The following is a 21,530-nucleotide window of genomic DNA, read 5'->3' as shown; positions in this document are numbered from 1 at the left end:
GCTCCCGCCTCCATCCGGGCACTGGGGGCGGCCCCATCCGGGGCCCGGGGATGCTGTCAGGGCGCCGCCGGGCGGAGCTGCTGGAAGACGGCCGGGGGGAGCCGGGGAGCGGCCGCGGGAGCTGCTGCCCCGCCTGCCCCAGCCGGGAGCCGGGCGGGCTCTGCCCTGAGGCATCGGAGGCAAGTGGGGGGCTGAGGGGCGGGGGTGAGGGGGGGTAGGGAGGGGATGGGGGGCGCTGAGGGGGTCGGAGGGGGACTAAGGGGGCCTGTGGGAGGGCTGAGGGGGTTATTGGGGGGATCAGGGGGTTATTGAGGGTATCAGGGGGTTTTGGGGGCAATCAGGGGGTTATTGGGGGAATTAGGGGGCTATTGGGGGAATCAGGGGGTTTTGGGGGGAATCAGGTTTTTTTTTGGGGAATCAGGGGGTTACTGGGGGGCTGTGGGGGCTGGGGGCCGTTCAGGTGCCTGCTCGGGGCTGGCCTCCCAGGCACAGCCCTCAGCTCCTTCTCCATCCTCGGTTTCGGGCTGGTTTCAGCCTAGCCAGAGCGGAGTGGGCGAGCGCGGTTTCTCCCAGGACAAAGCCTATATGGTTTTGAAGAATTTGAGGGCGATTTGAAGTATTGTCTTTAAACTTTCAGCACGATTTTTTTTTTTTTTTTTGCCCCCACAAACATCCAGCTTAGCCCAAGTCTAACTCTGTGTGCTTTCACTGCATCGCTGCTAACCTAGCAGTTTAAGAACTTAAAGACCGTGTTTCTGTTAAAGCTTTCTGCTTAAAGTATATATTTTTTTCGTATGTACCTGGAGCTTGTGCTGTAAGGCATCCCTTAAGAAAACCAGGAGTGATTTGGAGTAGTCGCAGAAAACGTGACTGATGCTAACTCGGCCGTGTTATGGTACAGTGACACATGGGTATTGACTGTCAGTCAAGGCTTAACCATTGGATAGGCTGTTTAGTGCCAGGCAAACCCATATTTTACTTACAGATTTATTTATATTATGTTTAGAATATATAAAAACTCCTTCCCTGTGGAAAACAGTCTGGTGGATTATGGTTTACATTTGATAAAATTCATCTGCATGGAGAATCTATGCTTACAAATGTCTAAAAGATACATATAAAATTGATTAATTAATGCTTTACCAAGACAAAACCACAATAATTTAACTTCAACATTTTAGCTTGAATCGTTGATATGCAGCTATGATCTTTCTCCCATTGGTGGGAACTGGGCATTGTCAAGCTGGGCAGGTTCATATCATTATTCTTCCATTAATAATTTAATTTGTTATAAAAGGTGCAGAGTAGACACTTTAAGACTTTTCACACTGCTGTCTGCATTCAAACAGCTCAGAAAGTTGGACATGGTTATGGAAGCAGAATATTCCTGCTGAATCCTCCACGAGTACTCAAAATTCAAGTTCACTGTTGTAGCTCAGTAGATGAGGAGTAGGGTTTTGGTAGGGCAGACTCTCACTGTGTACTTGCATTTATCCAGCTGTGGGAGTGAAAGCTGTGTGCATTTACAGGTGTTAAAGGAGGAAAATAACCTTGAAGACCCGGCAGAGGAGAGAGACTAGTTAGTAAGATGGAACACCTTTGGGAACTTGTAAGGCTGAAATATAAAACAGAATCTAGAAGTGGCCAACATGATTTAATTAGTTCAACACTGAATAAGGGTGTTAAGGAATTTATACTTTGTATTAGGACCCAGAACATGGTGTTGATTTGAACCTCTCTCAGTCCGTGAGGCAGCAATGAACCATTTGAGAAATGTCTGTTTTGTATCCTAGATACAGGTAATTGGAAGCATGCTAATTGGAAAGCATTAATAATTTTATTATTTGGCTGCTATTCATCTAGAAAATTAGAAAATGTTTCAGAAGACTTGTAAGAGTTATTATTGGGAGAAACACTGCAGGTAATTCATTCCATTGTGAAGTACTATGTGCCATCCAACAAGACGACTTAGAAGGCTGAATGAAAACGAAGGTGGAAATCATAAGAGTGTAAAACAGTATCTGTTTTTATAGCTCTATGAATATTCCTAAGAAAGCCAATTAAAGAGCTAAGTGTCAGAAAAACTAGAAGTGTGTATTGGTAACTGGCTTTTTAAAATAGGGATGTTTGTGTCAGAAGCCAATAGGTGCTGCGGTTCACCTGTCACTTTTCAGCACTATGAGTCCATACAGAAGCCTAGCAGTTTGAGTGAACATAAAAATTGTCCATTAGTAACATAAATGAATGGTATTTGTTATGTAACACAGAAGTGCACCAGGAGAATTTTCTTACCTGCTGGTTTGCTCTAAATTTATTTAGTACAATAAAATTTTAACATGACAGCATGTTCCCACTTAAAGGAATGTTGCTTTTCAGGAGGATGGAAATACTGATCTTGCATTATAATACTTCATAAACAGCAACAACAACAAAATTTCAAATCAGATAACTATTAACAGTAATTTTAGAAATGTTAAAATTCTTTCATTTAGGTTTTGTTCCCGTTCTCAGGGTGGTGATGATAATGATAGCTAATGTGTGATGGTGACTAGAAGACAAAGCATGTGAGGACATCATAATTGTGTGTAGTCCAAGTGAGACAGCGAGTGGATGTATCGGATGGGACCCATGCAAATAGAAAAATATAGGGAAAAATACAAAAATATTAAAAGAAATGCACATATTTCTTAATATAATCCTCAGGGACATACATAACAATCAGTGAGATCATAAATGTTTTGATTCACCGAAGGCATGGCTCTTCCAGTTCAGTTTAAGTCTTGGTAGCCCATAGGTGGGTGAAAATAGTTTTCCCATTAGCTTTGTTACAGTGCAGTAATGTTTGTTATGGTACAGACGAGAAAGACACAACAAGCAATTATTCTGTACGTTTCATATATATGGAGATCTACCTGCTCAGGCATGATCCTTTATGCATTACGTTCTTACTTATACTTCAAGATAATGGTGTTTTTCAATATCTTCTCACACACTCAGGTGTTTTTTTTTTTGGTTGGTTGGCTTTTTTCCCTGAAAAATACACAAATGCATTTCTGATTTCTGGATTTTTGTTTGGATTTTCTACATTTATTATGAAACATTACCTACTGCGTAATGAAACCAACTAATTGAAATGTACTGAAAAAAGACATTTGTTTAAGTGTTTAAGTGTTTATTTGTTTAATGTGTTTAAGACATTTAAAACAAACTGATATGGTACTCATGCATTGCAAATACCACTCTTGTTATTTTCAGTGTATTTGCATCCTTCAGATGTCAGTGAAAAAGTCGGATGAACTATGATGTATTTAAATGGCTTTGGCAGGAAACCTGGTTAGAATATTTAAGTAATATTAAGTAATGAGAAAAACAGCTGAGCTCCAATGCTCTGAATAATATAGTTAAAGATGTTTTTTAGTTAATTTTTAATTGCTTTTTAAAATCTGGTACCAGCATTTGGCTTCTATTTATTTTTTATTATTTTAGCAGCATGTAGAACATAATGGGACCACTGGTGATTGTTCATTTTGTTTGTTTTTATTTTTATTATTATTATTATTATTTTAAATTCTGGATGCAGACAGCACATCATTGCACGTGGGCAAGAATGGAGGAAGGCAGTCTGTAGTCTCGTGCAAAGAAAGGAAAATTTGGTGTCAAAGAGGAAGTACAGAAGTTGTTTGTAAATAAGTATGTTACTCCCCTACACTGGGGAAGAAGTCTTTGTCTGCATTAGTGATATTTATTTGCGCTAACTTATCGTGGTCAATGGTGTTTATCTTCGATATCCAAAAAACCACATCAGAGGAAGGTATCTGCAATAATTAAAAATTGCCAAGTGGATTTCTTTGAAATGTCATTTGTATGTGCATATTTTAAGATCTACATAGAGTTTGATGGATTGCAATATTGGTACTGTGTGTTTGTGTGTGTGTGTAAGTTGGTACCTCTTTAAGCTATTTAGAGTCTCTTTACTGAGGAAACTGAATTTTTTGTTGTCATGTTGATGTTTTGGGGCTAGTGATGATAGTGGGGGTTGGAATTAGATTACCTTTAAGGTCCCTCCCCCCAAAAAACATTCTGTGATGATGGATTTTCTTCCTGTAACCCTGCTGATTTCGATTCACCTGCATTTATTTCAGTTTGTGTATTACAGGTTAAATAGTATCGTGCTAAATGTTGTTTGAGCAAGAACAGTGTTGTTGCCTACAGTTACTGCTGCAGAACTCTTTTGCAACTCAAGAGTTTATAAATAAAAAAACCTGAAAGGCTCAGACTCTGGATTTTCATGGCGTTCCCTTGCTTTTTAGCTGAAAATGTAAAACAGTACAAGACTTGCTAATATGTCCATGTCTTGGATCTCACTTGAAACAGCAGACTGAGCCTGTAATAAAGAGATTTTTTTTCTTGAGCTACTGCCAGTTGCTAAAAAGCAGTTGTAAAAGCCTCACTGAAGCCCACCATATTTAAACTCTCACAAAGTCTTCTGACTACCTAATTTTGCAGTAATTTTTACTTCTTTATTTTAGTATCACGTTTCTTCGGTTGGTCAGTATGACCAGCCCTTCTGCAAAATAGAGTGGGACAAGATCTGAGTTTTAACCAAATTGCAGTATACAATCCAAAAACCTACCAAGGAAACTAGTGGCAAAGCGGAATGGTGCCAGCCATGTTTTCTATACACCACTGATTGTGGTAAAGTAGCTTCTAGCTTGGTTTTAAGGAAACAAATTTATCACCATTATAACTCAGAGATTCTTTTTTTTTTTTCTTTCTTTCTTTTTTTTTTCTGTACCTGTTATTTGTTACTGCACATTGAGAGCAGACTCTTAATAGGTTTACGAAGGAAAAATTACAAATCTATGATTATGACCCATACACTTAGATAAGAAGCAATAACAAGATATAGTTATCAAGTTCTCACAGTACTTTTAAATAAGCTTTTTATTAATCTTTCAACAGACGTTTGGAAGTGTAAACAATGGAGGACGAGGCAAACCAAGTGCAATCCCTGAATGAAAAGCAGGTGCCGAACTCTGAGAGCGGTTATGTGTGGCACGTCACCGATATGAATCGACTGCATCGTTTCTTGTGTTTTGGTTCAGAAGGTGGTACTTACTGCACCAAGGAGCAGAAGCTGTGCTTTGAAAATGCAGAAGCTTTAACAAGGCTAATTGAAGAGGGTAGAGGTTGTGAAGTTGTTCAAGAAATAAAGACATTCAGTCAAGAAGGCAGAACAACAAAACAGGAGCCCCTGCTTTTTGCTCTTGCAATCTGTTCGCAGTGTTCTGATGCAAAAACAAAACAAGCTGCGTTTAAAGCTGTTCCTGAGGTGTGTTGCATACCAACTCATCTCTTTACTTTCATCCAATTTAAAAAAGATCTGAAGGAGGGCATGAAATGTGGCATGTGGGGCCGTGCACTGAGGAAAGCTGTTGCAGATTGGTACAATGGAAAGAATGGCATGGCTGTTGCTTTAGCAGTTACAAAATATAAACAAAGAAGTGGTTGGTCTCATAAAGATCTCCTGAGATTGTCCCACCTAAAACCTGCCAGTGAAGGTAATATGCTTTTAATTTCCCTAGAAATACTATGTTTTAAGCCTCTTATATTTATTGTGGAACTATTTTGGAAGCACTGGTACCAGTGTAGAATGATGACATATTGGTGATCATATCCTGGAACTGAGTGATCACATCAGAAATGTAACTCTTTATCTTCAGAGGTAAACAGGGTTTATTTCTTGTTTTTCTCTGTGCATGTCAAGAAAAGGTAAAATAATACAATTCCCTCGATTTGTTGCTATCTAGCTTACAAATGATGAAATAACCTTTTTTCATCATTTGGGAAGATCTGTTGGTTTGGAATGAATTAGGCTCCTGGCTTATGAAGAGAATAAAACAGCTGTTCTAACTTGTATGGGGATGACCTCTTTTAGCTGGTCAGCAGGTCTGGGAAATTCCATTTATGGTGGTGGTGGTTGTTTTTAACAAAAAAATGCTCTAACTTGTTTGCTTGCCAGAAAGATAAATGCCAATATGAAGAAGGTAATCCTGACTGGAAAATATTTTTCTATAGGAATTGCTATAGTCACTAAATACATTACCAAAGGGTGGAAAGATGTCCAAGAAGCTTATAAAGACAAAGCAGTTTCTGCTGAGACTGAAAAACTTCTAAAGTATCTGGAGGCTGTGGACAGGGTGAAACACACAAAAGATGAATTGGAAGTTACTCATTTAATAGAGGAATATGGTCTGGTTAGAGAACATCTACTGACAAACCATCTGAAATCTAAAGAGGTTGGTAAACTTCAGGAGCTTTGTATTCTCTTTAGAGTTAACACTTCTTAGAGTATTACGTCTTGATTTCCATTAAAAAAGCCCTTATGGTTTATTTTTTTCAAGTTTATTTACACAAGTGGCTAATTTAAAAGTAATAAATATCTCTTTCATTTATTTTATAACTTGAACGTTTATTTTAAAATACAGTTATTTAATGTGCAGATGTCAGTTTTTGTACTTGGGAATCCCATCTTTTTTTTCTTCTCCTTCTTTGATCATAGGTTTGGAAGGCATTGCTGAAGGACATGCCCATTTCTGTATTATTGAGAAATTTAGGAAAGATGACAGCAAATTCAGTGCTTGAACCAAGAAGCTCAGAAGTGGCAATAATATGTGAAAGACTAAGAAATGAGAAATTACTAAAAAAGGTAAGAAATTTCTCATGATTTTCACTTTTAACCCCTTCTAACTTGCATTTCTTCAGGCAACCTCTTTACAGAATAAAAGAGAGATTATTTTTAAGAAATGTGTAGCTTATTCTTAAAAAACACCCAAACAACAACAGAAAACCCACACAACAATAGTGGAATTACTGCACCTTGATAATAAAACTTTAATTTCTCATTTGATTTTTTTTGCCCCTATTTCCAAAACTTCTTTACAAATGAAGTATATTGACGGCTAGGTTCTTTTCTTAATTTAAGGTCGAGGCAAGCTTCGCTTGTTGGGTTCATCCATTGCTCCTGAGTGTTGTAATTTACAATGAGCAAACACAATCCTAAAAAGTGAGTGGAAGCCACTCTTCTAGGATCCTAGGAAATGAATGAAGAAACTAGCACAGCAGCTGAGAGAAAAAGTGACAAAACAAGGAGACTGTCTCCTTTCAGAGTGCTTTATTTTTTTCAGAGGTAATGCAGTAAGAGGGAAAAGAGGGTTCCAATAGTATTCATTACAAGATTCTGGAGCAGGAATGAGGTTCACCATTGGATGATGATAAAGAAGCTACTTTACCTGTAACTGACAGCTATAAGTTCATGCTACAGCTTTAAAAAAGACTGCACAAACCTTTTGAACAAATTGAAGTAAATAGATCTTGCAGTAGGATCTTTTTAGTTTGTGTTGCCTTTTTTGTTCGTTTATTTGTTTGTTTGAGTTCATACTTTGTAAAACTTACTGTTGATTTATTTTGTCTGTAGGGTAGAATACATCCATTCCATATATTGGTTGCATTAGAAACCTATAAAGCTGGACATGGAAACAGAGGGAAGCTTTGGTGGCGTCCTGATGAAGACATTTTAGAAGCTTTAGATGCTTCGTTCTACAAAACTTTCAAGGTAATAAAGTTCTTGAATTCACTAAGCTCTTTGAGAAGTCTCTTTTTTTTCTGAAAGCTTATAAAATAATATAGAAAAATTTGTTGGGTGGATAATATTTTGGGAACCTTGTAATAAAAATCTTAGTAATGGGGATTTTATTAAACAGAGGACAAAAACAAAAATAAAAACAAAAGCTGTCATATATTCAACTTTTGGCAATGTTATAGTCCTAATGTTGCCCCAAAAACATTTTTTAAAAAAAACACACACCACACTTCTATGATTGAAAGCAGAAAAAGAAAGAAATCAATATATTATGTAGGTATTTTCTTAACTTTTTTCTTTTTCTTTTAGACAATTGATCCAACAGGGAAACGTTTCTTACTTGCAGTCGATGTCAGTGCATCAATGACCCAAAAAGTGTTGGGCAGTGTGCTGAATGCTAGCACGGTTGCAGCGGTGATGTGCATGGTGAGGCGTTAAACTTCTTTTATTTGTAGCTATTTGCAGCTTGAGCTTCACTTTTGATACAAACGTACTCTAAAGCTGGTTAGAAACCAGAAGGAAGTTGATATATATATTTTTTTGTTATTATTTTTGTTACCGAAGGTGTGGCTTTACGGACCAGATGCTTAAAACAGCCAGATTCAGAAAGCTCACTTTAAAAAAGCTGGTTTCCAGTTTTAATCAAAGTGGTTGAGGCTGCTTTTTCACCTATTGAAACTGAAAATACATTGGGGAGAAAAAAAGAAAGAAACAAACAAACAAAAAAAAACCAAAAAAACAGAAGCATTGACAATTTAATACAGATTGAATTGAGAAATTTTGGGATAATTTGAGCTATCAACACTGACTTTGTATCACAATTGCTTTTACCTCAGTTTGATATTCTAAAGCTTCTTGTGCGTTTATATTAGAGTGGAACTTGTTTGCATTGAAAAATGTTTAGTGTTTTATGTCAAAGAGGGGAGAGAAGAAATAGGAAAGGATTTTTAGTTACAGTAATTAGAACATTTCTGCAGCTCTGATTTTGCACTGTCTATTCACAGTAGTATTACAGAGTATTTAAAGTATAGAGTGAAGCTTTAGCGTATATAATGAGCCACGCTGACTTACATACAAAAGGGTATGATGCCTCTTCAGCAGGGAATGCCTCGATTCAGTCAGGAAAAGTTCTAAATAACATTTTTATTTTTCCTCTTCCTCTTTCTCAGGTTGTAGCACGTACTGAGAAGGATTCCCATATCGTTGCCTTTTCACATGAAATTGTCCCTTGCCCTGTGACAGCTGATATGACGTTACCTCAAGTTTTAGTGAAAATGTATGAAGTATGTAAAAATAATTGAAAAAAATGCATTGCTTTTTTTTTTTTCTTCTAGTACTGTGATTAGTCTGTATCTGTATAGTAGAATGCTGTGTATTTTTTTTTCTCCCTTTTATTTAGGGGAAGTCCAGCAAATGTCATTATTTCAACTGCCTGAATATTAAATAAAGTAATTTAGAATGGCATTGCTAGATCACAATGGCTTAATTTGAAAACAATAACTTCAGTTATGTCATTATTTTATTTATTTAAGTGAAATGAATGAGTGAACTGTTGTTTTGTTGTTTAACAAAGACAATTCTGTACGTGATATACCACGAGGCTCACATAAAAAGTAATTTTCCATGAGTTACTAATTTCTGTAGTAACGTGTTCCATGTATATATATATATTTTTTTCCTTTTAAGATTCCAATGGGTACAACTGATTGTTCCCTTCCAATGATATGGGCTCAGAAAACACAGACAGCTGCTGATGTCTTCATTGTATTTACTGATAATGAGACATTTGCTGGAAATACTCATCCTGCAACAGCTCTTAGAGAATACAGGGAGGTAAATATGCTTCTGAGTGCTTGCAATTGATGAATGCAATATAGAATAAACACTAGTTCTCTACGTGTTTTACAGATTAAACAAGTTGTTGCTATCTGCCGTAAATAATAATCTTGATATTGTTAAAAACATAAATTCTATGCTTAGACTGAATTAGTGGAAGTAATTGCTCACATTCAAAACCATTGAATTGAAAAAAAGGATTTGTAATTAACCTACTTTGCTAGCTGTACTTGCAATATCAGTGAAAATTTGTTTGGTATTGAGAGAGTGCATGAATTTCTACATTCTACAATTCTATAATTGATTCTGAATTTTATAATTGATGAAATAATTTTTTTACAGGAAGCTCTTAAATAACGGTACTGTGCTCCCAGAATTAAATTCAACTTCGATCTCTGTATTAGATCTCACAAACATTAAACAAAGTAATGAAGACAAGTCTGTAGGGAAACACTCAAGAGGATAAGGTGATAGGTACCATGTGAAGAAAGCCGTATATGTTTTAAAGTGGCTATGTATGCTGTGGAGCTTTGCAATTTTGAAACAGAACTAAGAAAAACACTTCCTACCAGCACACTGCTATTAAAAATTATTTGAACAGCAAACAAGTTTTTAGGTTTAAAGGGAACTATTTCTAAATTAATATATTTTAAACTGCAAAGACAAGTCTGTATGGACATTGATCTTCATACCATGTCCACCCATTTGAAATTAATACCATAATCTTTAACTTGCCCAGTGAAACCTTACCACAGAATTATTTAGTTGAGATTAGTCTCCTCCCACTCCTAATTTTTTGCTTTTAACAAAGAATTTTTGTACTCTGGCCTTAATATCACTTGCTTTGTTTTAACTTACACATGACTGACATGTAAATCAGCTCATTTAGCTGAGTTGTCCAGGTCAGAGCTGCTTTATTTGTTCAACCAACACTTGGACTCTTTGCCTGAGACAAAAACACGCTCCTTGATTCATGTTAGATGATTTGATTATTATTATTGAAAGTTTTCTCTCAGAATGATCTTCAGAATAGCAAATGCAGTGTTTACATTTGAAATCTATAAATCTTAATATTACAGGGAAGTTTTGCCAATAGCATTCATTGTAGTTTATTTGTATTTATTTAAATATAACTGTTTTACTGCAACTTAAGTATGGTGTTAACAGGCAGCCTGCAATTCTTGTTACGGCATACCTAGGTTTTATCAGTATGCCTTTTCAGACAGTGGTTTATGTATGCCAGATAGCAAGATTTGGCCTCTGTCATGTTTCATTTACTGTATATGTGTGTGTTTCTGAAAATATTTTCTGTTCTTCCTCTAGAAAATGGGTATTCCTGCTAAATTGATCGTATGCGGGATGACGTCAAACAGCTTTACGATTGCCGATCCAGATGACAGAGGCATGTTGGATATATGTGGCTTTGATACAGGAGCTTTGGATGTTATTCAGAACTTCATTTTGGATTTGATTTAGCATTCTAGGTATCTGCTCTTCCCAATGGGTCCACTGCTGGCAACAGACTTTTCACCTTGGGAACTCCCAGCCAAATATACTTTATTAGAAAATGGCACATTATATACATATCAGAGCATATCCGTTTTGCGAAGGGAAAACAAGAAAAGCAGATGAGACACCGCTTTTCTCTTTTCTCCTATTGCACACAATTTGAAATAACAATGGGAAGTTTGTTAAATGTAGCTACAGGGTTACACAACATGTAATTTAATTTCATTTATAATAGCTTAAAAATACTGAGATTTCTTTTTCCCCTGTTGCTGTGGAATGCTTGTTTGCAAGAGTGAATTGATGAATTATTCCTAAGATGGGCAGGACAGAAAAGTGGTTTTAGCTTTTTAATAATGTTAGTTTAACAACTAACATTAGTTTAGAGGGATCTTTCTTTAGGCCTTTTTTTTTTTTCTAAACAAATAACTAAGGTTCAACAGTTTTCATAATTATACTTCAGATCTACAAAAGAAATGTTTTCTGGCACATGTGAGACCATGTAACTGTGATGCAGTATAAAAGTTACCCAGTGAGATTTTATACTGACAAAACTGAAAGTGGAAGAGCTCATGCTCATCTTTTATTTAGATTATTTGGATTTTTGAGGATAAAGTAACTCTTTCTAGAGAGAGGGGTAGTTTCTGTACAATGCAGTTTCAAAAGCACTATTTTAGATTTCATGTGCTTTGGTGAATATTCAACAAACCTTTTAGTAGCGAAAGGTCTTAGAAATGGCTAGGAAGCCCCATTCAGTACATGTTGTAACCTCAGTTAGCATCAGCTCACTTTCAGTGAGGAAGATCAGCAAGTGCATGTGTCTTAGCCTACTCTTGAAAGCTGAGTAGCAACAACCAGAAACAAACGGCTACGTTTTCTTCAAAGGAACGTATTGGATGATACAAAAATCTTCCTAATGAGAATACTTCGTTTAAAAAAAATCTTTTTGTAGATTAACATTATTTCTGATTTCTTAAATTAATTCAATCTAACATTTTTCCAAACTACCTCCAGTTTATAGTGACCAATTCTTAAAAACTTTTATGAAGTGTACAGTTGCCTCGTTCTCAAAATCTTGTTTAGGAAGTGATTGAAACTGGATTTTTTTTTTTTTTAGTCTGATAGTAAGAGTGTGAGTAAATATGGAGAAAGCTAGTGAATATCTTACCACTTTGGAACAGGAACCAATAGCAATTCATGTGTATATGTATTTAAATCTGTGTGTGTGTGTGTATTTAGGTATGTGTGTACAGGGGGGAAGTTAAAAGATCTCTTTCACAGATCAGTCTTAAAAGCTGAGAGCTTTTTTTCAGAGATGCTTTTACAACTTCCCCAAGATGTGTATGTCAGCCTCTTTTATGCTAATTCTGGCTGTTTTAAACAGTGAATTTGGTGTTAATTTGAAAATAATTATGGTTTATAAAGATTACCCGATTGTGGTAAATGACATGTAAGACCATATTTTTCTGCCTAAAAGACAAGCTTTTAAATGTAAAATTCAAGTTCATATTATACTTTTGATACTTGTAACACTTTTCATTATGCCTCCTACATATTGACTCAAAGTTCAAAGCTTGCATTCTGTAGGATGGTTATCTATTTTGGTGCTATCTAAAATGTGAGATTACATGTTACTGAAGGTATTCTGCTACACACTTACACACTACCTTAATGAATAAATCAGAACAGTGAAGGAAGGCTTTTCTGACACTGATGTGTAGGAACAACTCGAGAGTTGTTTTAAATCTGTGGCTTAAAGAGCTGATGGTAAGAATGTTAGTTTTCAGTGGACATGAATGTAGTTACTTTTGCATTATCCCTGCTATTACAGTACAGCTCTGATAGAACGCTTGAACACAGGACTACCACCAGCTTGTCAGGTGACATCCAGAAAAAAACAAGTGTCCCTGCAGAAACTGATAAAATAGCACTTTGAGTTTGAAAATTAGCCATTTCCTTTGAAAAACTTCTTACCAAGTGTAGGTTCCTTGCAAAATGAACACAAGGAATTTGGGGCGTAAATGCACTTGCTCACTACATGTAAATTATTTAAAGTAAATGCACTGATGTTTTGGAGTTGTTTTTGGTAGTAATGTGTTTTAAATGAGGCAATAGTCAAACACCTGAATAGATGTTTCCTATTAAGCTAGCGATGTTGAAAATAACTGACAGATAAGTATCTTTTGCAGGTACTTTTTCTTTTTTGAAGTAGTATTTGTGAAGTAATAGGAAATATTTTGGACGAAATATGAAATGAGAAACCTAAACTGGTATTTCAAGTAACTTTTTGCAGTCAATTGCATAAATTTACTGCAAATAAATATTAGACTAGTTATTAACAGATTGATTGAACAGTTATTGTAGCGATGCATCTTTGAAAGCAGTCTGGTTTAAAATAAAATTCCTTGAACTACAGTAAAAGTGAAGGTGAATTTTTCAGTAGAACTTAGAGAAAATGTTGACACTAGATAGCTATGTGCTATGTTAAAGATAGTCACCCATGCTGGAGTACATAATTTGCCCCTAAATATTTACCATATCTCTGTACCAAAGTATCTTGTTAGATTATTGTAGATGCTGGTTTTCCAGTGTAAAGCTAGCACTGTTGAGATCATGTTGTCATCTGCTCCTCCTTTAAAGTTTCCAGAGAGAGGGGAAATTGAAGTAAATGCTGACAGATGAAATTTGGCAGTATGTTGGCCCTTGTTCCTCCTATTTTTTGTCTGGAGTTGGTTATTATCATACAGTAAGGGGCAAAGAAGACTGATCCTGCGTTTTCTTTTTCCATAGACTGATCTTTCTTTTCTGTCCATATGCTGAATTTTAGGGGAACTATCTGACTCATTTGCTGTAACAAATTTCTCCTGATTTTAGTCTTTAGTTATTAAACAAATAATTTCCAGAACGATACCTGGACATGTGAAGAGGCAACAATTACTGTAATTTTTTTTTAAAGGAAAAAAAAATAGCTAAGACACAGTTTCTCAGCTTTAGTTCAGTATACAATAAATAAACCCTTTCACTAGAGAGTGGACATGACTTTTTCAAGTTAGTGTTGTTTGCATTGGAGGAACACTGACTAACAAAACAAAAATGGGGTTATAATTGTGCACTACAGTTTAGTAGTGAAAATAGGACAGGAAGGATTTTAAAGATAGTGAAATTTATTCAAAATGTTAAAAAAAAAAAGCAAAAAAAAACTAAATGCAGAGTGCAGGTGTAGACTAGGTGAATGCAGGTTTCTTGTTATTTGTCAGAATTAACAGGCTTTCAGTTTGACTGTCATTTCACTGTGAGCCCCTAATAAAATTCTTAAGTGTTAGATTATTGTCTAAAACTGTAATGTTCAGGCACTTTAGCATAAAGAAAGAAGAAAAGGATGTAATGGTTGGAAGCACAGCAGAGGTAAAATGTTCTTCTATAATGAAGGGCTGTAACCAGTGGACATCAGAAGTCATGTTTCCACGTAGCAGAGATAGAGACAAGAATGTGGGCACGTGCTGCTCAAGATTTCTTTAAAATTATGCATCGGTATTGTGTGTTGAATAAAGACAGTAATAATTTTGCCAAGAATTAGACTTTTGTGCCAGGATTTTTAGACCTATAGCAAGGAAAGGGAGAGTTTGGGATGCTTGTAGAACTTCCTTACTGGTAGAACTTGGTGCCACAGTTGTGTGTTTAATAAAGAGAAGTCTCAAAGTAGGTCTAGGTCCGAAGTTAGCAGTGCCAGTCTAACTGCCCAGTACATAAAAGCCTCTAATAACTGGCCATAAAGTACCTTGCTGCTTTAAATCACTGTTAAACCTGTTTGTGAAACATAAATCATTGTGGGGACAGGACATTTGTTCTTTTTTGTTGTTGTTGCTTTTAAATTGGGGCCCACTAATACCCATTTATGGGTATGGCTTTCAAAGGCTATTCAATGAAGCGTATGTTCTTGGCTTAAAAAGTACACCAGCAGTTTTGGAATTGTATTTTACTAATGACTCTGTAAAAACACTAGGAAAATATTTTTTTCCATTGCAAAATGCTGTGCTGCTTAATCATGTAGCCACCATACCAAAAGCATTAGTATTGGTTCCATTTATGTTGATTCTTCTATTACCTTTTTTTTTTTCTGTGCTCTTCCTTTTTTTCTGTTAATGTTGGCTTTTTTCTCCTTTTCCATCACCTTGTGAACCCAGACCTATACTTGAACCTCTTCTCACAAGCTCTTGTCCTTTCCTTTTTTGCCACTGTTCTAAATCTGCCATTTTGCTGTCATCAAGCATGTTAGCTTAGCTAAACAACTTACGCCAGCACTGATGTCATAGCATTTATCTTAACTTAAAAAGGGACAACTTTTTCACCTTCTTTGATCATATAAATCTCGAATAAGATATTTAATTTGCTGTGTCTATCAGCTTTTGGTTAAAAAAAAAGTTGCATAAATTACAAAAGCGCATCCTTGTTTCTTTAAAAAATCCAACATCTGCCTGTGAAACTAAATGGCTTACTTCTATAAAACAACCATTTAAAATCGGCTTTTCAAATGTAAAGCTTCTTTCTCGAGTTTGTTGGGTGGGTCAGAGCTTTTCATTCTGTCGTATGTTATCAAGTTGTTACAAGCAGAATTAAAGAAACATTTAAATGAATCTTCTATATGAGTGGGCAGCTTTTTAGCAATATTGAAAATATTTGGAGACTAGAATGTAGAAGCAAACCTCAGCAAAAATCATTTTTCTTGCTTGCGCTTTTAATCTTCCTTGTTTTTTTTAAGCATTTCATCACTTTATAGGGTTTATTTAGCTATTTGCAGTGGCTCACAGTGGACAAATATGCTGTAAGTAAATTGTTCTACTGGCTTTATTGGTGAAATGGTAGAGATTTCATCATACCCTGTCAGAATACAGTGTACAACGTTGCTGAGTAAGACTTAGGGGGAAAAGACAAAACAGTAGGACTATATTTTGTATGTGCTGCTCTGAGAGCTAGGACTTAAAATTAGCTAATTGCAGCATAAGGTATGGTGTCTTTAAGTATGTGTGCTTACATTTGGATTTATGATTTTGATACTGTAACATGTGGTTTCTTTAGGTATTTCTGCATTCTGAATTTAAGTTTAAATAAATATATTTGCATATATATATGTGGTACAGTCAGAACTTTTACAAATACTTCATTAACAAATAATGAATGGAAATAGCTGTTTTCCTAATGTTACCAGCTTTTTAGTTAAGCACAACTATTTACAATAAAATATCTATTCTGTTACATTCTCATATAAAAGTGCAGTTCTACTCTCAAACTAATTCCGTGTAAGGAATGAACAGATGAATGCATTCACAGCTCTGTCTGCTTAGTTAAATAACTTGATGTTTGTTTTTAACTACTCATGCTTCTTAGGAGCACGTTATTTGAGCTGGATGAGTGCTTAAGTATAATCCCTACTACAGAATATTTTAACAGACAATTTTTAACATTCACATCCCAAAACAACCATTATTTTAAAACAAACAGCTTTTCTTCTGAAGACACTACTAAGCAAAAAGTATGGAGCTTTTTATTTTGAATGCCTCTCCCTGCCCTTTTTTGTTCCTGGAGTAGAACCACACTTGAACTGCCATGTAATGTTTAAATAACTTAAACATAACATGGCTTTGTGCCATCCAATAATGAAGGCACTGTCTTGCTGCTACTTTCTATGAAACGATACAAAATGAATGAGGAAACATTTGGATGGGGAGCCTTAATATAGCTGAAAAGAAATAACAAACTGGCACTCATGAGGCTCTGCAGGCGTACAGTAGGCTTTCTCAGCTATTGGAATGGAATATTGCCTTAAGTGACATTGCCCTGGGATTTCTGAAATGTAGAACTCAAAGGGGTATTTTAAACTACTGTTTTGGGACTTTTTCTATCAGGGAACAAAATGAAAAGTAAGGTCTTTGAAAAATTCCTTTGCGTACTGTTATTTTTACATGATGGATTTACAAGCTTTCAGGTGCAAAATTGTTAATCTAAGAAAACAAAACTAGCCTAAGAATTATACACAGGGAAAAAGAACACTTGGATACCAGCACATGTGCAAACTAAATTGCTTTATTAAGTATAAATTTAGGGAGAGATGCACATTTGATGGTGTTTTAACTTAATGAGTGTGTCTTTGTAAAAAAAAAAAAACTTAAGGCAATGATGAAACTAGCAAAAGGTAGTGAATTGCAATAATAATGTAACAAGGTCAGTGTGTTTAGTTAGCTAATTACACATTAAAGATGCACAGTGCAGAGGACTCTATACTGAACTTTTACCAATTGTTACTTAAATTTGTTTCAAAGCTGCACTGCAACAAGGAAGTCATCAAATTCACTAAGGACAGCCTTACAGTCACAATTATCCGAGCTGAAGGTGGATGCGGCACTTTGTTTCCTTGTGGAAAGAGTTGTTTACATGCACGCAGTGCCCGCAACAATGGAAATAACAGATATCTTATTCACAAGAAGCGAATAAAAATGGACTTAATGTTTTTATTCTAAACTGTGCATCTTTAGTAGTGTAATAGTCCCTTTTATTGAGGAAAGGGATATAATTTTCTACTCACGTATGATGAACTTTCCTGAAATAACCAAGTCTTGGCATTGGCTGCTCTGGCTTTGGATGTACATTGTACTGAAACTATTTGGGTTTTTTAGACATTTAACTGCAAGTTAATATTGCTAGTAAACTGCATTCTGACTGTAGAACTTAAGTACTAAATAAACTCTATGCATATTAGACCCATTTTACTTGGTCTTGAGTTTCATAACAGCACTGGATTGATGATGTAGAGTTTAGTGTCACTGGCTACACCAGGATATTCCAGAATGACAGCGTCCGGACTGACATAGTGGAGAGTAAAGGCGAAAGTGCTTACCTACCACTCTACAACTGCAAGGATCTCTCTTCACTTTTTCCATAGCACCTGAACTTATAATTAAGTACTTACAAGATCAGATGATGAAATACATGTATGAGGGAGGTAAACAAAGGTGGATATCTCCTCCTATTGGTGACTGTCAAGGGAGAACCTCCTACTACCCAAATCTTCCACAAACATATATGACCAAAGAATTTAAACAAAGGACAGGGGCTAGGGGTGGGAGACTGGTATAGTTCAAGCCTCTCCAGAAGATCCTAAGATACTCTCATACAATGGCAGCCTAGTAGGTTTTAAAACAGTGACTGACCCTTTGCAAGACCCCAAAGTTGCAGGTTACCTGCAATCCTCTGCTCCAACTGAGAGCAACTGTAGGAGAGAACAGTGAAGCTGACCTACTTCCTCTACTGCCAGACTCCTTTATTTAAAAGAACAACTGATATCACAAAGCATGCTCACTCATGCCATCCTTGCATAACACATTCCCATGATTTACATTTAAGTTCGCTTGTAAATAAAATTACAATTAAAGTTGCACAAGAAAGAGGTGGTTTCAGCACTGTTTAGGAATACACAGAATGACAGCCAAAAAAAACTAAACTAGTACAAGTAGTGTAAAAGTAACAAATGAACAGTAAGAAACTTGACATGCAGCAACATCACTACAAATGTGATGCTTTGTACTTTCTTTGATTGTAATTTGACATTTAAAACTTAAAGCCATTACATTAACCGTGTATTGTAACTGTGGTAGAATGAGACTAGAAAGACACCTTACTTGCAGGAAAACAAAACAAAAAACAGGATACTTCAAAAACCTTAACTCTACCACCAATGCAACACCAATAAAATTACATCATTTGAATACACTTGGAGTTCCAAGAGGTTCATAACGATTGTGGTAAAGCTGAGGCAAGGAAACCAAGTAATTTGTCAGTTCCATAGAGTCTGTGTCAGAGAATGATCTGAGATTCAGAAATTCTTGGCTTGAAGCTGTTACCCCCCAGCTGATGTAGTGTGTCTTTGTAATCTTTTTAACTTGTCTGAATTTGTACCTGTTTTATATCAAGGCAGAACTATGCTAGGCTAGATGGTGGTTCAGGATTTTCCTTTCAGCTGACATTGATGAATCAATGGCAGTAGCTTGCCTTCCTCGTGAAGTCTTTGAGTATCTGTAGCACCTCCAACAAAAGTCCCATTAACAAACACTCTTGGGACCTATCAAGAACAAGAATATTGCATCAGTCACTTCAAAAAAAAGACAAAAACCTAGAGCAAAGCCCTGTGGACTCAAGTATTGTTATGTCAGCTTACACACCCACACCTACACTAAGAGTGGAATGTGTATGTATACATACACACACACACCATTTAGTCTCTTAATATGCTTATTAATGTTTCAGTATTATGGTACAACTCCTGCTTCCATAATATTTACGGAAATTGAAAACTTTGTTCACTTGCTACTCAGAAGTGGATTTGAATTCACTATAGGGAAAATTCATACAATTGAGTCAAGTGAGGCTATATAAAATTAAGGAATGGCAAACATGCTAAGTGTTAAACACAATGCAATAAATACAGCTGTAGAAATGAAAACTGACTTTGATACTTCAGTCATCTTAGTGGCAGTATGGAAAAAAGATCACCTCTGAGGGACAGCCAGAAGGTCTCAAGAAAAAACACAGAACCCTTTTGCAGTGTCTTGTTTTTCATTTAGAAGCTTGCATCACAAGTTTACCCATCTCAGAAGACTGCAGACCTTGATACGTCCATAACCCACGGAAAACATAGTTTAAATTCTTACTTTTCTTATTACATGCAAGAAGTATACTCACTGTTCTGCCACCAGTCATCTGTTCAAGAACATCTTGTATCTGGTTTCCGTTTTCATTCAAGTCCAGTTCTACAGCTGTGTAATTTACATTCATGTGCTCAAAAAGCTTTTTTGCCTTTTCGCAGTAGAAGCATGTTGTTTTAGAGAAAATCACCACGCAGTTCTCTGAAATAATATCCTGTATATTTACAAGAACACTCAAGTAAGTGAGCCTTGTTTGTAAATCAGTGTATTTTAACAGTATCCAACAGCCATGAAATCAAACGAGGAAATTATAAATCTGCTATTACTGTAACAAATGTTTAGTAGCAGTAATTTGACTAACTTTAATCCCCAATACTGATGACAGTACTGAATTAGACTAGAAGGCTGAAGACTGAAGAAAGACGTACAAAGAATACAGCCTAGAAAGACCAGGTGGCAGCAATAGGGACGAACAATGCTGCCCATATTACTTGGTATTAATTACAATTAATTGTTAAAAAGCGGGCTGGATAGGCAGAACGTGTCATGTAATTTTTTTGTGTAATTCAGACAAGCTTTGAAGCAGCCACGATTTTTAGGAAAACTGAAGACACGAGCAGTTGAAGACACAAATAATGCTGTAAGACACAAATAACATGAGGCACACACAATTCGTTACCTGTATTTGGTTCGCAGCGTCATTGCTGGACAGCCCAACAGAGACGGGCTGGCTGTTCCCCATCCTAAAACTAAACAGAAACACGAGTCAGACAGGCGTGCTTACACAGAAACGGCACCTTTTAGAGCTCACAAATTATTATTTTTAAAGCATCACAGCGCTGTCAATATCCCTCATGATTCCCCGTCACACTTGGGTTCACATCAGCTGCAACGCCGGGGGCTGTACGAGCTCGCACAGCGCACAGGACGATCAAAATAAACTCTAACTTTACAGACAGCGCGGAAAGCAGCTGCTTTCTCCAGACAAACGCTTTTTATTTCCCTTTTCCCCGACCCTTTCCCTCCCCCCTGTCCCCGTCCCGTCCCCACCCACCCCCGCCGCAGCCCGGCCGCCCCCCGCAGCAACATGGCGGCCGGCCGGAAGGGGCGGGGCCCCGCAGTCTTCGCGGCGGTCCGGCACGGCTCGAGGCCCCCCCCTCCACCCCCTCCCCGCCTCCCGGCCGAGCGCGGGGCTGCCCGCGGCGCTGCCTGCTGCGGGGGTGGCGACCCGGGGGCCGCCTCTGAGCCCCTGGGGAGGTGCCGGGTGGGGCTGGGGGTGCCGCGGGTGCCCCCTGCTCGTGTGCTGGGGATGGAAAGTGTAAAAGTGCAGCCGTCAGTCCTGTGACAAACAGCACAAGGAAATCAGTTCACGTGTAAAAGCGACCCGTGTGGGCTGCCGGTGCTCCCTTATGGGTAGCAGGTTGACCCTGTTCAGACCCGGTGTGTTTATCTTGCTCCTGTGCTACAGGACACAAATAATCCTTATTTGTGTGCGTAATCTTGGTGAATTTACCTGTGGCTGCAAGTTGTCAAACCTTTTGATGGTATAGAAAGCGTGGGTGTAGCCTGCTGCACCACGGCTGCGTTAAAGTGGTCAACAAACGCAGCTGGGACCTGTGCCCATGCAGTGTGTCGCTGTACCAAGCCCTAACAGGTTTTCCCCTTTCACATACAGGTTTTCTAGATTCATCACCTGGGCTAAAGCTGATGAGCACTCAGGTATCTGATACCATGTGGTAAAAATACCGATTGGTAGTCTTACTATGTTCCCCAAAGCAAAGTGTGAGGACAGTTCTCCATTCTTTCATCTAAAACTTTTAACAAAGGCATACTGAAGTAAAAAGGTAAAA

The 21,530-nt window shown here is 37.1% G+C and overlaps 2 protein-coding genes across 4 annotated transcripts; one reads left to right on the top strand and one right to left on the bottom strand.

The window, feature by feature from the left end:
• The first annotated feature begins 21 nt into the window (after positions 1-21).
• On the top strand, positions 22-17,743 carry RO60 (Ro60, Y RNA binding protein). 2 transcript variants are annotated; one of them, XR_003498837.3, is made up of 9 exons: positions 22-179; positions 4,963-5,561; positions 6,079-6,299; positions 6,563-6,709; positions 7,478-7,615; positions 7,952-8,068; positions 8,812-8,918; positions 9,329-9,475; positions 10,802-17,743. XR_003498837.3 is itself a non-coding variant. In XM_027463260.3 (9 exons), exons 2-9 carry the CDS (start codon positions 4,982-4,984, stop codon positions 10,952-10,954), a joined length of 1,617 nt encoding a protein of 538 aa, XP_027319061.1. In that variant the 5' UTR covers positions 22-179; positions 4,963-4,981; the 3' UTR covers positions 10,955-17,743. The 2 variants fall into 2 exon arrangements, 1 of the variants encoding a protein (XP_027319061.1); XM_027463260.3 differs by having other exon boundaries at positions 8,812-8,925.
• A 535-nt stretch (positions 17,744-18,278) lies between these two features.
• On the bottom strand, positions 18,279-20,822 carry GLRX2 (glutaredoxin 2). Of its 2 annotated transcripts, none has more exons than XM_027463265.3 (4): positions 20,735-20,822; positions 20,360-20,429; positions 19,718-19,894; positions 18,279-19,097 (listed from the first exon to the last, which is right to left on the bottom strand). In XM_027463265.3, the coding sequence occupies exons 1-4, from the start codon at positions 20,767-20,769 to the stop codon at positions 18,978-18,980; spliced, it is 402 nt and encodes a 133-aa protein (XP_027319066.1). In that variant the 5' UTR covers positions 20,770-20,822; the 3' UTR covers positions 18,279-18,977. The 2 variants fall into 2 exon arrangements, with proteins under 2 accessions (XP_027319066.1, XP_012960135.1); XM_013104681.5 differs by lacking the exon at positions 20,735-20,822 and adding an exon at positions 20,552-20,675.
• Positions 20,823-21,530: the final 708 nt, after the last annotated feature.

The sequence above is a fragment of the Anas platyrhynchos genome, chromosome 8 (assembly GCF_047663525.1).
Source record: "Anas platyrhynchos isolate ZD024472 breed Pekin duck chromosome 8, IASCAAS_PekinDuck_T2T, whole genome shotgun sequence".
Taxonomy (NCBI): domain Eukaryota; kingdom Metazoa; phylum Chordata; class Aves; order Anseriformes; family Anatidae; genus Anas; species Anas platyrhynchos.
Note: the sequence above shows the minus strand (reverse complement) of the source record. Positions and strands in the feature narration are given on the sequence as shown.